Below are 15,200 nucleotides of genomic sequence, written 5' to 3'. Positions count from 1 at the left end.
TATGAGATAACAAAAACTTAAATGAAAGAAACCAGAGACATAATGATGATAAAAATTTTGTTGACTGTGTTGAGGAGTTTTAATTGTTAAGGAGTCTAGTTGTCAAGTAGATGCAGAAAGCACTTAGAAATTGTAGAGGTGGACTGAGAAGGATTTATTACAAGTTTTATTATATGGAATTTTCTCTAATCCGTTTCTACCACTTCTCTTGCATGCTCCATTTTTTTTTTGCCTTATTTGTATCTTCTTTAAAAGGGAAAGTTTGTCTAGATTGTGAAGAGTTTTAAACTCTCATTTGTTTATCATTGATTTGTATATTTCTGAAACTGTCCTTTGTTTTTCAGTTTTCTACTACACTATTTAGGGAATGTGATGATTTGGGGGCTATATATGATTTTTTACGTAAGTGTCTTTTTGTTGAGCCTGGAAAACAAACATGAAAGTTAAACACTGTACTAATTATCCTAAATTTTAAAGTTTTTTTTTAACTCTTCAAGTTTTTTTTTCTTTTTCTTTTTTGGGTTTTTCATGCGAAATTATGCCCAAATATATGGACAACATCTTAGAAAATAGTTCTGAAGTCAAACCACCTAGCCAACAAGTCCAGTTAGCCAAGTACAAGTCAGTAAATGCTCCTATGAATTCTTGAGCTACAGATAAATTTTACCTCTTTTTTACATGTGCCATTGCTGAAATACGTATCCATTCAACTGTCTTCACATCTGCGGAAGTATAGTTAGACTTATCAACCATATGCTTGGACATCTTGAAGCACAAAATTATTCTTCAGTGCAGTTTATACATGATTGACTTTAATTTAATAATGAAATAAAGTATAATTTAGCTCAAGATTGTCATCAAAAACAAAATTTTCATTCTTTCTGAGACTTACATGTAATTGTTATGCTGCAAATGAAATTGAAAGCATAGTTGGGAAAAATGTGCAACTAAGTTTAAAATCAAGATTTTGACAGATACATATTTTGGTTTAAAAAATTTTAGAGGCAGATGTTCTCTAATAGTCTGTTGAATCAGTGTGGGATCTTGGCTCTCCAACTCTAAGTTTTTCTTTTGCGTGGAGATTCTCAGGAATCATCTTATGACAAGATACTTTAAATTTTAGTTGTCAGATGGATACATAGAAAACTTGAATTTATTTACATTAGAGTATTTCAGATAGAAATTCTATATAATTGTTTCTTGGTGAATCATTCTTCACTAAAAGTAAATATTTGTGTATTCTTCCCATTCACAGGTAATATTTTAACTGATTTTTAAGGGTGTCCTTTACAATGTACTGATTTAGTACTGTGTAAAACTTCGATTTAACTGAAAAGCTAGCACAATTTGTTTTTAAATAGTAATAATCAATAGTTTAGCATCTATGCCTGTGACTCCTTAGGGGAGCTTTTGATGAAACCCTATTTTTTATGGTTTAATTACAACTGGACTAATGGTATATATGTTATATTTTTGGTCCAAATAAGATGTAAATAGAAGAAACAGAAATGTTCATTAAGATACCAGTTCTCAAAAAACAAACAAACAAACAAACAAACAAACAAACAGATATCAGTTCTCCTGAGTAGCCATTTTTTAGGACCATACCATTCTAGTCTGTATTTTCAAGTAAAGTCAGACTACTGTTTAGGATAGAAAGAATTGTACTTACCTACCAATGGAAGAAAAACAGTTTGTACTACTTTAAATTAGTGATAATGCAAAGGATTTAATGTGTTTGGTAGTTGTCTTATACAGTCTTACAAAAGTGAATAGACTGTTTCTTAGTTATATTCTCAAATTCATGTTTGAATGTAGTTCTTTTAGGACTGTGCATTGCTTTAATAATGAAAATCAAGAAAAGTCATTTGAGAACAAGTTCCAAAGGAACAAGAATTGCATTTATGGAAGTTAGAATTGAATGAAATGAATAAAAGCTGTGGGTTCAAAATACTAAAATATATAATACCATTAGGTTCTCAGTTTAGTGTTTAAAATAAACAATCTTTTTTAATCACCTGGGAAATGTTTTTATTGTTATATAAATTTTCTCACTTGTACATTTTTGTCTTGAAGAAAATAAAATGCTGCTCTGGGTAGGGGGCATGAATTTTAAACATCGAAAAGGTTTTTCTAGTTGGTTGTCGCTTAAATTTTAGCTAGTGCTGCTCTGGAGTGGCCATTATAACTTTTTTCCTAGTATTTGCTGCCCTCGGCTGGAATTGGGACTTATAAAAATGTGTTAGATTATTTTGATTTTTGTTTTAGAATTTAATTTCTCTGACAGTGATAGAATGCCCTGAAGGAAAACTGAAAAGGAGGCAAGAAACAACTTTTTTCTTGTAAACAAAGACTTTAAAAAGTAAAAAAGAAAAAAAGAACACATATGTAACTCTCAAATGTAATTAGATTAACATGATGAAGACTTAAAAATTATCCTTGATTTCATCACCCTAATATAACTACTCTTTAAATTTTAAACTAAATTCCAAGCTAATGAATATATTAGTTAAAAAAATTTTTTAAAGTAATTTTGGAGAGCAGTTAGAATGAATGAAATGATTTCTAGATGCTACTTTTGCTCTTTTGGAGATTTTCATGTAATAAGTTGGTAATTTAGAAATAATTCATATTAGTTTATATTTTTCAGTGGGAACATTGCATTTGTTTGGTTCTATAAGCCTGGTCTGATAGTATGCAAAGAGGCCAGGGGCCCTGTAAGGGGGACATTTCCTGGAAGAATTCTCTGTTGTATATGGAAAAACCCTAGCTCAGGGTAGAGTTCTTGCCAAATTGCCATAAACTGTTGGATTCTAATTGAATACTATGTTGCTTTATATCACACCCATCTTTTGTCATATTGGTTTCTGTGGTCTTTAAATACTTGAGGATCTACCTGAAAGATGAATTAAATAAATATTTTTTAAACTTTCTCTTATAATACTGAAAACTAGGACTTTTAAGTAATTTTTGTATGTAGAGGGGTTTGTTTGGTTTTTTATTTTTAATGGATGGGAAGAAAAGGCAAGTTATCTGTTTGCAAGAAGGTAAAACTAAAAAGATAATTTATTTAAGAATAGTATTCTTTCCAAACCTGTTTGTCTCGATTGGTTGGGATGAACAGCATTCACCAGACATTCCTACTTCTAATTCAGTTGTCTAGGATACTCAATAGACCCTCATTCTTGGCTCATTAACAAAACAGATGTGAGAAAGAATATTGTGTGGTTTTTCAACCATAGTGGTTATGCTGTTAGGATACATGAACAGCCTTTCTGTGTTTGGAGTTTCTGTAGTTTTCTCCCATTATCTGTGTTAATATTAATAACTTTCTTTGGCTACTCATTGCTTAAAAAAAAACCAGACTATTGAGATTCAGCAAAATCTTGTCACATAACTGATGCTTTCTCTTATATCTTAAATGTGGGCTCTGTGGTTTGGTTGCAATAAAAAATTATGTACATTAGTCTGGAATGTCAGTTTAATGAAATAATTTGAAAGAATTCTGTTTTACATCAGCCAATTTTTCTTACATTGTTTCTAAATTATCAAGTCTTTGAGAAATCAGAAGGTATCTATAGGATATAGACATGTAATATTTTTGTATTGTTCATTGGCAGAAGAAATTTTGCAAGAAAATGTTTTCAATTGTAGGCTTATGTAATGCTGTTTTTGAGTCATCACCAATACTTGATATTTTAACTGATTTCTAAATCTAACATCAGAAATTCGTTAGTGTATCTGTGAATTTTAAAAAAGACTGAAGAATAGATTGCAAAATAGGGTTATACCACAGCAATGAAGTTCTTTTTTTGTTGTTTTTTGAAGAAACTTTTGGCTTCTAAATTAGGACTTTCTATTTGTATATTTAACATAAAAGTAGTGATTCTAAAATTACTGAATTTTTCTAAAATTTTTGCTTGGATGATCGAAGTTTTTCAGAACTGTCCAACCTTTAATTATAAAATAAATCTCAAGGCATTTCCATACAGGGGCTACTTGTTTTCCAGGGGGAAAAGTCTTCAAAAAAATGGTTCCTCATACTGCCATCTGAGAAGTTTAACCCTCAACAGATTGAATATTCTAGAGTAATTATTTAGCTGTAGTGAATATAATAAATGTAATTATGTAAGTGCATTGTATTTGTACAGGTTCATTGAATGAATAGGTAGAATTAGGTAGGAAGTTACTAAAATCTCATGCTGATGTTTACTGGTTACCTCATGGATTTAAGTAGTAAACAGAGGCATTTAGTTATGTCACATTCTGAAGTCAACACAATTTATGTATTTTTCCAAAACAAAAATAGAAATTTTTTGCTGACTGCAAAAAATGTATGTTTATTATCTTTAAAAAAGCAAACAATATAGGAAACTCTAAAATAGAAATGAGAATAATATGATCCCATTTTCCAGATAAAACCATTGTTAACTTTTTCTTGTATATTTTCCCAGACACCCATCCATGTTTCTTACTGTCAATCCATCATATTGTTTTTAACCTGCTTTTTCTACTCAAAAATGTCTCATGGACATTTTTTTCCCATATTTTACCTACATCTGTATAGCAATATAATAATTTTTACTGAGTACATAACATGTAATTTTATATATTATTAGTCTTATGGATGATGGTTTAAATTTTTTCCAGTTTTTAAAAAATTATGAGTAAAATTTTGGTAAGCATACTAGCATATACATCTTTGTATAGTGGTTCAGTGATTGCTTTAGGATAAATTCCTAGAAGTAGAATTGTTGAAACAAGGAGTAGTCCATGAATATAGAAGCCAAAGTTCTCAGTGAAAATTCATAATTTGGTAATAGGCTATAGTAATGCTATAGTTGATTCAGATTTATTTACTGCTTATTTTTAATTAACCCCATTTGCTATAGGCTGTTATTTAGCTTTGGATTCACAAGTAGTACATTTTAGATTGTTAGGTCAGTGAATGCTTTGAAAATGTATGGTTTTATGTTTGAAGTTTAATGTGGTTAGTTGTTATTAGCCATACTTGCTACAACTACTAGAAAAGTTTGAGGTAGAGATCAATTTCAGATAGTTTTCTATGTAATTACATTTTCAACTCTAGTGGGCAGTGTATGTATTTGTTAAATAACTAAAGTGTGCTTCACTATAATTTATTCTATTGACAGAATTGTTTCTTCCATTAATTTACTTTAAAATATGTTTGATACTTAAACTTGATGATTATTTTATAGTTAGTAACAGTAGAATTCTGTTACATTGCTTATTTATGAAACAGAATTTTGGTTTTTGCCAGTTTGTATAAAAAGCACCGGGCTTGGTTTCTCTCCTTTATAATGATAATGGAGGAAAAAATTGTCAGTATGTTATAGTGTAGAAAGCATGGGTTTTAGAAGCAAATCCTAGGTCTCAAATTAACTGTGACTTGTTAATGATATGTCTTTGTAGGTTCATTGATTGTAACAAGTGTACCACTCAGGTGCAGGGATATTGATAGTGGAGGAGGCTGTGCATGTTTAGGGGCAGGAGGTATATGGGCAGTGTCTACCTTCTGCTCAGTTTTGCTGTGAACCTAAAACTGCTCTAAAATATAAAGTCTACTAAAAAAAACTGTGACTTTGGGTAGTGTATTTAATCTTTGGTAACCTTAATTTCATTATCTGTGTAATGGCATAGTAAAGAGATTAAATATGCAAAGGAAATGGTATTCCTATCTTCCTGCTTTTTAAGACAGTTTATTACAGAGAATTGAGGATGTATACGCAGACTTGTATAATAAACTCCCATGTACGCATTACACAAACTCAGCAACAACCAACCATGTCCAGTTGTGTCCATTCTAATTTTCTCTTCCTCTATGTATTTTGAAGCATATTCTAAAGATAATAACATTTTATTCATAAATGTCTACTAACTATATCTATAAAAGATATCAACCCACAATACCATTATCACAGCAGAATAAAAATAGTAATCATCTTTTACATCAAATATCCAATCAGTGTTCAAATTTCTACTTGTCTCAGATATTATACTTTTTTTTAAAAACAATTTGCCTTTTATTTATTTCCTTTTTGAGTCAGGATCCAAATAAGTTTCACACATTGTGAATGGTTGATATGTCTTTTAAGTGCCCCTTAATTTTTAAGTTTTCTATCCTTTCTCCCATCTACAATTTATGGATTGTTTGTCCTTTTAGACTTTCTCAGTCTGGATTTTGCTGGTTCCATGTTCATGGTGTAATTTAACATGCTTCTCTAAATTTACTGTAAACTACCAGGACCTTAAGTCTTGACCAGATTCAGGGCATCCTTTTTGAACTTACTCCAGTCAGATTTTTGTCCCCACCACTTCATTGAAATTGCTCTTATCAAAGTCCACAAAGAATTTGCTAAACCCAGTAGTCACCTCCCAAGTCTTAATTTTATTTGACTCTTCAACTGCATTTGATTACATTGCTTCCTTCTTGAAACACCCTTTTTTCCACTTGGCTTCCTGGGTACCATATTCTCCAGATCCTCCTCCAACCTTTTTGGAGATCACTTTTCTGCTTTTCTTTTGCTGTTTCTTCTTCATCTCCCCAATTTCTAAACACTGGGAGTGTCCCAGGGCTTATTAGTAGTCTTCTGTATCCTGCCACAGTCTGGGTGATCTCTGGTGCAGTGGTTTCAAATACCTCTAATATGCCAAGGACACTCACATCTATATCTCCAGCCTGGACCTCTCCTTTGAACTCCACACCTATCTAATTGCCTACTAGACACCTACTTGTACAGAAACCTTAAAGTTAACATGTCCTAAAAATCCTCTTGATTTCTTTTCAAAACTTTCTGCTGTTATGAGTCTTTATTATCTCAGTAAGTGACACTTCCAATTCTTTCAGTTGCTTAGACCAAAAAAACTTTGAGAACTCTATTCTCTCACATCCCACACCTAATCCATTAGCAGTTTTTATCAGGTCTGCCTTCTAAACGTTTTCCATCCACGTTGCCATCGTTCCCGAGCTGCTACCACCCCTGCCCTAGCCAACATTATCTTTTGCCTGGAAAGTCAGCTAGCCAGTCTCCCTGCCTGTACTCTTATATTATTTTTCATACAGCAGCTGGAGTGATTGCTTTAAAAAATTTAAGTCAGATCATAATGCTTCTTGACTCAGAATGTTTTGTTGGTTTCTCAGGTCTCAGAATAAAATCCAAAGGCCTCATCATACAAATCCTGTATGATCTGATCTCCCATTAACTTTCTGACCTCATCTCCTGTCATTCTCTCTCTCGCTCACTCTGCTGCAGACTTAGTGGTCTCTTTGCTGTTCATCAAACACCATGCAAGCTTGTGCTTTTTCCTGTGTACTTGATTTTTGCTCTGCTTGGAATGCTCTTCCAGCTATCCACATGACTTGTTCTCTCACTTCTTCTGTTTTCTGCCTATTTGTCACCCTTTCAAAGAGGCCTTCTAAACCTATCTAATATGGCGAACTACTCCCCCCCACCACACATACATACACTTTCTATCCCTTTAACCTATCTAATTTTTTATAGCAGTTATTACTACCTAATTGGCAAAAAAGAAATACAATATAATCTGCTCCCCACACCCCTATAAAACCTTCATGAGGACTAGGTCTTTATTGTTAATATTAAAATTATTATTCACCTGAATCTGAACAGTGCTTGGCACTTAAGAGACAATCAGTAAATATTTGTTGAACAAATTAATGAGTCAATAAATTAATGACTTAATGAATGATAGCCTTTCAGCAAATATTAGTTTGTAGTATAGTGTAATGATTAAAAATGCAAGCTCTGAAATCAGACTATTTGCAAATCCTAGCCTTGCTACTTTCTAACTGTGAATGTGTTTTTTAATCTCCCTGTGCTTCAGTTCCTCATTATAATATAGTACCTCCCTCAAAAGTCATGTTGTTTGTAAACTGACTATACTTCAATTTTTAAAAAGCCCCCCAAAAATTATGTTGTAAGAAGTTCACCTAATGTATGTAATACTCAGTACATGTTAGCTGTTTTTATTGTTACAGTGTTGGGATACTTCCTAATATATTATGAACTAATTAAGCAAAGTAAATGTGACTTTAATTAATCCATGTATCTATAAATTTTGAACATAATAATTGTTCAGTAAATAGAGAAATGACTTTATGATTTTGATTTTTTAAAAATTATCTATGGGGACAGTGAGTTTCATAAGGGAATGGGGGATATAGAACAATAAATCATTATTTTTAAGCCAATCTTGATAGAAATCACATGTAAATAAAACTGCCGGAAGTTATTTTTTTAAAACACATTAAAGGTTTTTTAAAATTGTAATGCTTAATGCTGGACAGGGTAAAGAAGAGAAACCTGGTGATAGTAATGTGTTCATATGCAGTTTGGCAGTATGAAAAATCAGAGACATGTGATTGATGATCACATTGATGATCAGAGACATCAGAAAAAATTTTGTTTACTAGTTTCCCTCTCTGGCTCTCCCAAATAAAACAATAGGTGCTTGATGCAGAGAAATTCACTTAGCATATTGTGTGACATTCTGTAGATGTTGATTAATATTTATTGCAGAGCTACTGTTTTTTAACGGCTTCTGTGCCAGGCACATCTAGAATGTGTAGGTCGTTTTATCTCATTTTTAAAATAAGGCAACTGAATGTACCTCAACATAATAAAGGCCATATATGACAAGCCCATAGCTAATATACTCAGTGCTGAAAAGCTGAAAGCTTTTTTTCTCAGATCAAGAACAAGACAAGGATATCTATTCTAACCACTTTAATCCAGCATAGTGCTGGAAGTCCTAGCTAGAACAATTAGGCAAGAAAAAGAAATAAAAGGCATCCAAAATTGGAAAGGAAGGAGTAAAATTGTCTCAGATGACATGCTATTATTCAAAGAAAACCCTAAAAACTGCATGAAAAAGCTGTTATAACTAATGAATTTAGTAGAGTTGAAGAATGCAAAATCAGCATACGAAAACTATTGCATTTCTGTACACCAACAACTATCAAAAAGATTTTTAAAAAATCTCACTTACAATAGCATCAAAAACAATAAAATACTTAGGAATAAATTTAACGAAGGAAGTGAAAGATCAACACATCAAAAACTATAAGACATTGATGGAAGAAATCGAAGAAGACACAAATATATGGAAAGATATTCTGTACTCATGGATTGGAAGAATTTAATATTGTTTACATATCCACACTCCCTAAAGTGACCTACAGATTCAGTTCAATCCCTATCAAAATTCCAATGGCATTTTCCACAGAAATAGAAAAAACAGTCCTAAAATTTATATGGAATTATAGAAGACTCCATAGCTAAAGCAATCTTGAGAAAGATGGAGAAAGTTGGAGGCGCCACACTTCCTGATTTCAAACTATATTACAAAGCAGTATCAAAACAGTATGGTATTAGCATTAAAAATAGACACATAGATCAATATGAGTCCAGAAATAAACCCATGCATGTATCGTCAATTAATTTTTGACAAAGGAGCAAAGAATATACAGTGGAGAAAGGATGGTGTCTTCAATAAATGGTGTTAGGGATACTGGATAGCCATATGCAGAAGAATGAAACTGGACCCCAACATATGTCATATATAAAAATTAAAATGGATCAAAGAGTTGAATGTAAGACCTAAAGCCATAAAACTCCTTGAAGGAAATGTGGTGAATGAGCTCCTTGACATTGGTTTTGGCAGTGATTTTTTTGGATTTAACACCAAAAAGAAAAGCAACAAAAGCAAAAATAAACAAGGGATACATCAAACTAAAAAGCTTCTGCTCAGCAAAGGAAACCATTGACAAAACTAAAAGGATGCTTATAGAATGGGAGAAAATATTTGCAAACCACATATCCAGTAAAGGGCTAATATCCAAAATATACAAGCAACTCTTACAACTCAATAGCAAAAAAACCCCAACTCAATTAAAAAATGGGCAAAGGACCTAAATAGACATTTTCCCAAAGAAGATATGCAGATGGCCAGCAGGTACATGAAGAGGTGCTCAACATCACCAATAGTCATGGAAATACAAATCAAAACCACAATGAGATATAACTTTGTATCAGTTAGGATGACTTTTATCCAGATGAGATGAATGCTGGTGTGAGTGTGGTGAAAAGAGAACTCTTGTGTACTGTTGGTAGGAATGTAAACTGGTACAGACACTATGGGAAATAGTATGGAGGTTCCTCAAGAAATTAAAAATAGACCTATCATATGTTCCAGCAATCCCATTTCTGGATATATATCCAAATGAAACCATTATTTCAGAGATTTAATTGTACTCTCATGTCCTTTGCAGCATTTATAATAGTAAAGAAATGGAAACTATCTTAAGTGTCCATCAGTGGATGAATGGATCTAGAAAATGTGATACATACACACACAATGAAGTATTATTCAACCTTAAAAAAGAAGGAAATCCTGTCATTTCTGACAACGTGGATGAACCTGGAGGGCATTATGCTAAGTGTAATAAGACAAAGACAAATACTGTATGGTATCACTTATATGTAGAATCTAAAAAGTCAAACTCAGAAACAGAATAGAAAAATGGCTACCAGAGGGTGGTGGAAATAGGGAGAGGTTGGTACAAAGGTATAAACTTTAAACTATAAAATGAATAAGGTCTGAGAATCTAATGTACAACATAGTGACTATCGTTGATAACACTCTGTTGTATAATTGAAATTTGCTAAGAGAGTTGAAGTTCTAAATCCTCCTTCCTCCCTACCAAAAAAGTAAGTATATGAGGTGATGGATGGATATGTTAATTAACTTGATGGGGAGAATATTTTCACAGTGCACAGGTATATCAAATCATCATGTTGTGCAGTCTAAATATAATTTAAAAAATAATAGTAAGGCAACTGAGTCTTAGAGGTTGTGACTTTCTCCTGGTCATTAAATCTGGATTTTGAAGTCAGGTCTGAGACTATAATTCAGTTGAATTGATTAATTTAATATACTCACTTTTTTTTTATCAGTTAAGAGTTTTAGTTACAAATGACAGAAATCCAGCTGAAATTAAGCAAAAGTGATTTACTGACTCACTGAATCCAAGGAAGGTTGAATAGCAATAGGAAGAACAGGTTGTGCAGCTGAGATTGCATCTGGAGCAGTTGGAACTAGGAACTCATGGTATCAGACTGCTCTGTTATTTTGGCTTCTCTCTACATGTAGCTTCCATTTTCTCTACTGTTGATTGGCTTTTTCTACACATCAGGACACCTTCATCTCCAACAGCTATTGTATCTCATAGCTTTAGGCCCTGGAGAAGAAATGCACAGTTTTGTTTAGGGCCTAAGTTAAAACAAAGTCCCAGGGGAAGGACTTACTACTTTGTCTTGGATCTGATGTCCATCCCTGGGCCAATCAACTGTGGGGTCAAGTTCACGTAGGATCATAGCAATTGTTGATATTCATGTAGTACTTGAGAGAGGGTACAGTTTTCAAGAGAATAGCCAGTAGATGGAGGAAAAGAGTAGGATTGTGTTTGACATACAATTCTATGACTATCCACTACAACTGCTTATGCTTCACTATCTATAATAGTGAAGAAGTGAAAACAGACTAAATATCCTTGAGTGGAGCTTGGTCAGTTGTAGTTCATCAACTTAATGGATTATTATGTAGCCATTAAAATTGTGACTATGAAGACTGTAGTAATACAGAGACACTTATGATGCTATGCTATTTTAAGTGGGAACAGAATATAACTTATTATATGTAGTGTGTTTGCTACTGTGAAACTTTAAAATGTAGTGGGAGGGATTCAGATTACTCGAACAGAAATGTATGAGGTAATATGGCACAGGATCACTGTGATCCAAAAGTCTAGTCCCTAGCTTTGTAGATCCTGACTCTTGGTTTTGTCAGGGCATCCGGAGCTGATGAGGGACTGATTGATGCTAGCCAAATTCACAAGAAACTAATATATAAATCATATTGCTAGTTTAATAATTTATAGAGAAAATACTTCCAGAGCATTGAGAAGATTCACATTGACTAGTCAACAGCTTGTCTCCTTCAAGTGGTCTTTATGGGTAGCCAGACAATAATCAGAAGATTGCTCTGTAGTCAGGGAATCAGAACAAAGGATTTAATCAAATTTACTCCTAAGTATTAGAAATAGAAATATGAATCACTCTTAATCTCTGTCCTTAGATCACTCAATTTATATGAAAATACAGGTAGTAAAATAACTATAGAATTTTCTCTGTGTACAGCAGGCAGGTTATTTTATTAGGCTCTACTCCCACTAAAGAAAACTAAAAAATCTGGATAAAATAGAACAAAATGCCTTCTTAAAAGTATGGAATTCTTAAGAACAGGTTCCTGAAGATCAGATATTCTACATCACAACCACTAATTAACCTCAACTAATTTCCCAAAATATAACTAAAACACATTAAAATATCTGTATATCAATCACAAAGTATCATGTTAGGATGTAAAATGCTTAAGAACATCTTTCCTGATCACCAGATAGTTAATATGGTTAGTTATAAACAGTCGTTTCATGAGTAATGACATGACAAATACATGAGCTTTTTAAAAATGATTTTGTTAAATTCATTTCTTAAACTGAGATATAATTAATGTATAACATTATTTTCAGATGTACAACATGATGATTTGATACTTGTAAATATTACTAAATGACGACCACAATGAATCTGGATAACATCTTTTACCAGACATAGTTAAAAAGATTTTTCTTGTGGTTAGAACTTTTAAGATCTACTCTTTTAGCAACTTACATATATGCAATACAGTATTATTAACTATAGTCACTGTGTTGCATATTCCATTCCCATGACTTACTATTTTGTAACTGAAAGTTTGTATCTTTGACCCCCTTCACCCATTTTGCCCACTCCCTGCTTCTGAACAGTCTGGCAACCACCAGACTGTTCTCTGTATCTATGAGCTTGGGGTTTTTTTGTTTTTTGTTTGTTTTTCTTCCTCTTTTATATTTCACAAATAGATGAGTTCTTGTGCTATTTGTCTTTCTCTGTCTGACATTTCATTTAGCATAATGTCCTCAAGGTCCATCTATGTTGTTACAAGTAGCAGTATTTCCTTTTTTATGACTGAATAATATTCCATTGTGTGTGTATGTATATCACATTTTCTTTATCCATTCATCTGGTAAGACACCTAGGTTGTTTTCATATTTTGGCTATTGTAAGTAATGCTGCAATGAACATGTATGTATATGCATGACTGGCACACTGTGCTGTACACCAGAAACTGACATATTGTAACTGACTGTTCCCCAAATAAAATAAATAAATAAGTAAATTTTTAAAAATTAAGTAATTAAAAAAAAAGAATCAGGGTTTTTTTGGCATTTTGGTTGAATTGGGGTATGTTTTTTTTCCCTCCCGTTCTCTGGAAGAATTTGTGTAAGATCAGTATTATTTACTTGCTTAAATATTTGGTATAATTCTGTACTGAAGCCATCTGCATCTGGAATCTTTTAGTGTATGCATGTGTATGAATATTTTAAGTTGTGGGTTTAATTTTTTTCAGATAGTTACAGGACTTTTCAGATATTTTAAATGTAAATTCATTCAGATAATAGTTATTAATTTACTAACTAAGTTTATTGTTTGAATTTTGTTTCACAAAGCTACATTTTGAGCTTTAAAAACTTAATGCTAGATATCATCTAGGGTTTTTTTTAACTAATAAAATATGCGTAACATTAAATTTGTCATCTTAGTTTAAGTGTACAGTTCAGTAGTATTTAAGTACACTCACATTGTTGTGCAGCTAGCCTCAACTTTTCATCTTGCAAAACTGAAACTATACTCATTAAGCAACAATTCCTTTTCTCCCTTTTCCCCCAGTCCCTGGCAACCACTCTTCTACTTTGTCTCTATGAATATGACTACTCTAGGTATTATTAAGTGGAATCATATAGTCTTTTTGTGACTGGCTTATTTCACTTAGTATGACCTCCTATGTTATAGCATGTGTCAAAATTTCCTTCCTTTTTAAGGCTGGTTAATAGTCCATTGTATGGATATACCAGATTTCATTTATCTATTCATGTATCAGTGAACACTTAGGTTGCTTCCACCTTTTGACTATTGTTAATAGTGCTGCTGTGCATAAATGTATAAATACCTCTTCAATACTCTGCATCAATTCTTTTGGGTATATACCCAGAAGTAGAATTGCTGGATCATGTGATAATTCTATTTTTAATGTTTTGAGGAACCACTCTACTGTTTTCCAAAGCAGCTGTACCATTTTACATTTTATCAACAGAGAACTTTTCAAATTTTATATACTTTCGTGTATCAGTCAGCTGTATTTCTGTAGGAATTTGTTTATTTCATCAAACTTTCAAATTTATTAACAAGGTTTGTAATGTCTTCAGTATCTGTAATGATACTTTTTTCCCTCGCTGATATTGGTTACTTATATTGACCTATTTTCTCCTGTTATAAAAATCAGTGTTGCCTGCAGTTTATCAATTTTATTTGTCTTTTCAAATAATTTATTTTGTGCTTTGTTGACTCTTTTTATTGTATACTCTTTGTTATTTTGTTCATTTGTTCTTATCTTTCTTTAAGTTTACTTTGCTCTTGGTCTCATACTCTCTGGATGTGATTTGTGCTTGCTTATGCTCACGTGGGTTTGTAGGATTGTTCTTTCTACCCCTTCCAAAACAGTTTTCCAGAAGTCCCCAGTTTTTGTTTGTTTGTATGTTTGTTTTAATGAGAAAGGTAAATTGGGATGAAAGAAGTTGGTGTTAGAAATGACGTTGTCTTTTAGCACTAGGCTTTAACTATTATCAGCTGTACTTGACCTACTCTGTTTGACAAGATTATCAAATGCAGCTTGTAACAGTGTTATTCTTTTTTTTTTTTTTTTTTTTTCCTTGGCAGGACCCGTTGGGGCCCAGCCCCTACTCATGGTGCCCAGAAGACCTGGCTATGGCACCATGGGCAAACCCATTAAATTGCTGGCTAACTGTTTTCAAGTTGAAATCCCAAAGATTGATGTCTACCTCTATGAGGTAGATATTAAACCAGACAAGTGTCCTAGGAGAGTGAACAGGTAAGAATCTTGAAGTCACAGAGATCTTTTGCTGTTGTCTTCGCTTTAGTAATTATGTTTATCTTATACATCTGAATAAAATGATAATGTCTACCAGTTTGACCAAGAACACA

At 32.6% G+C, this 15,200-nt stretch overlaps 1 protein-coding gene across 2 annotated transcripts in view; it reads left to right on the top strand.

The window, feature by feature from the left end:
* AGO3 (argonaute RISC catalytic component 3) overlaps positions 1–15,200 on the top strand; it is a 109,476-nt gene that overhangs the window by 1,282 nt on the left and 92,994 nt on the right. Inside the window, exon 2 of one of the 2 annotated variants that reach the window (XM_031464729.2) lies at positions 14,916–15,087. In XM_031464729.2, coding sequence (XP_031320589.1) covers positions 14,916–15,087 — 172 coding nt within the window. Of the gene's footprint in view, positions 1–14,915; positions 15,088–15,200 lie in introns of those variants that run through there. The other variant, XM_031464730.2, reaches the window with a different exon arrangement.

Source organism: Camelus dromedarius, chromosome 14 (assembly GCF_036321535.1).
Source record: "Camelus dromedarius isolate mCamDro1 chromosome 14, mCamDro1.pat, whole genome shotgun sequence".
In the NCBI taxonomy this organism is placed as follows: domain Eukaryota; kingdom Metazoa; phylum Chordata; class Mammalia; order Artiodactyla; family Camelidae; genus Camelus; species Camelus dromedarius.
This window is presented reverse-complemented; position numbering and strand designations above follow the sequence as displayed.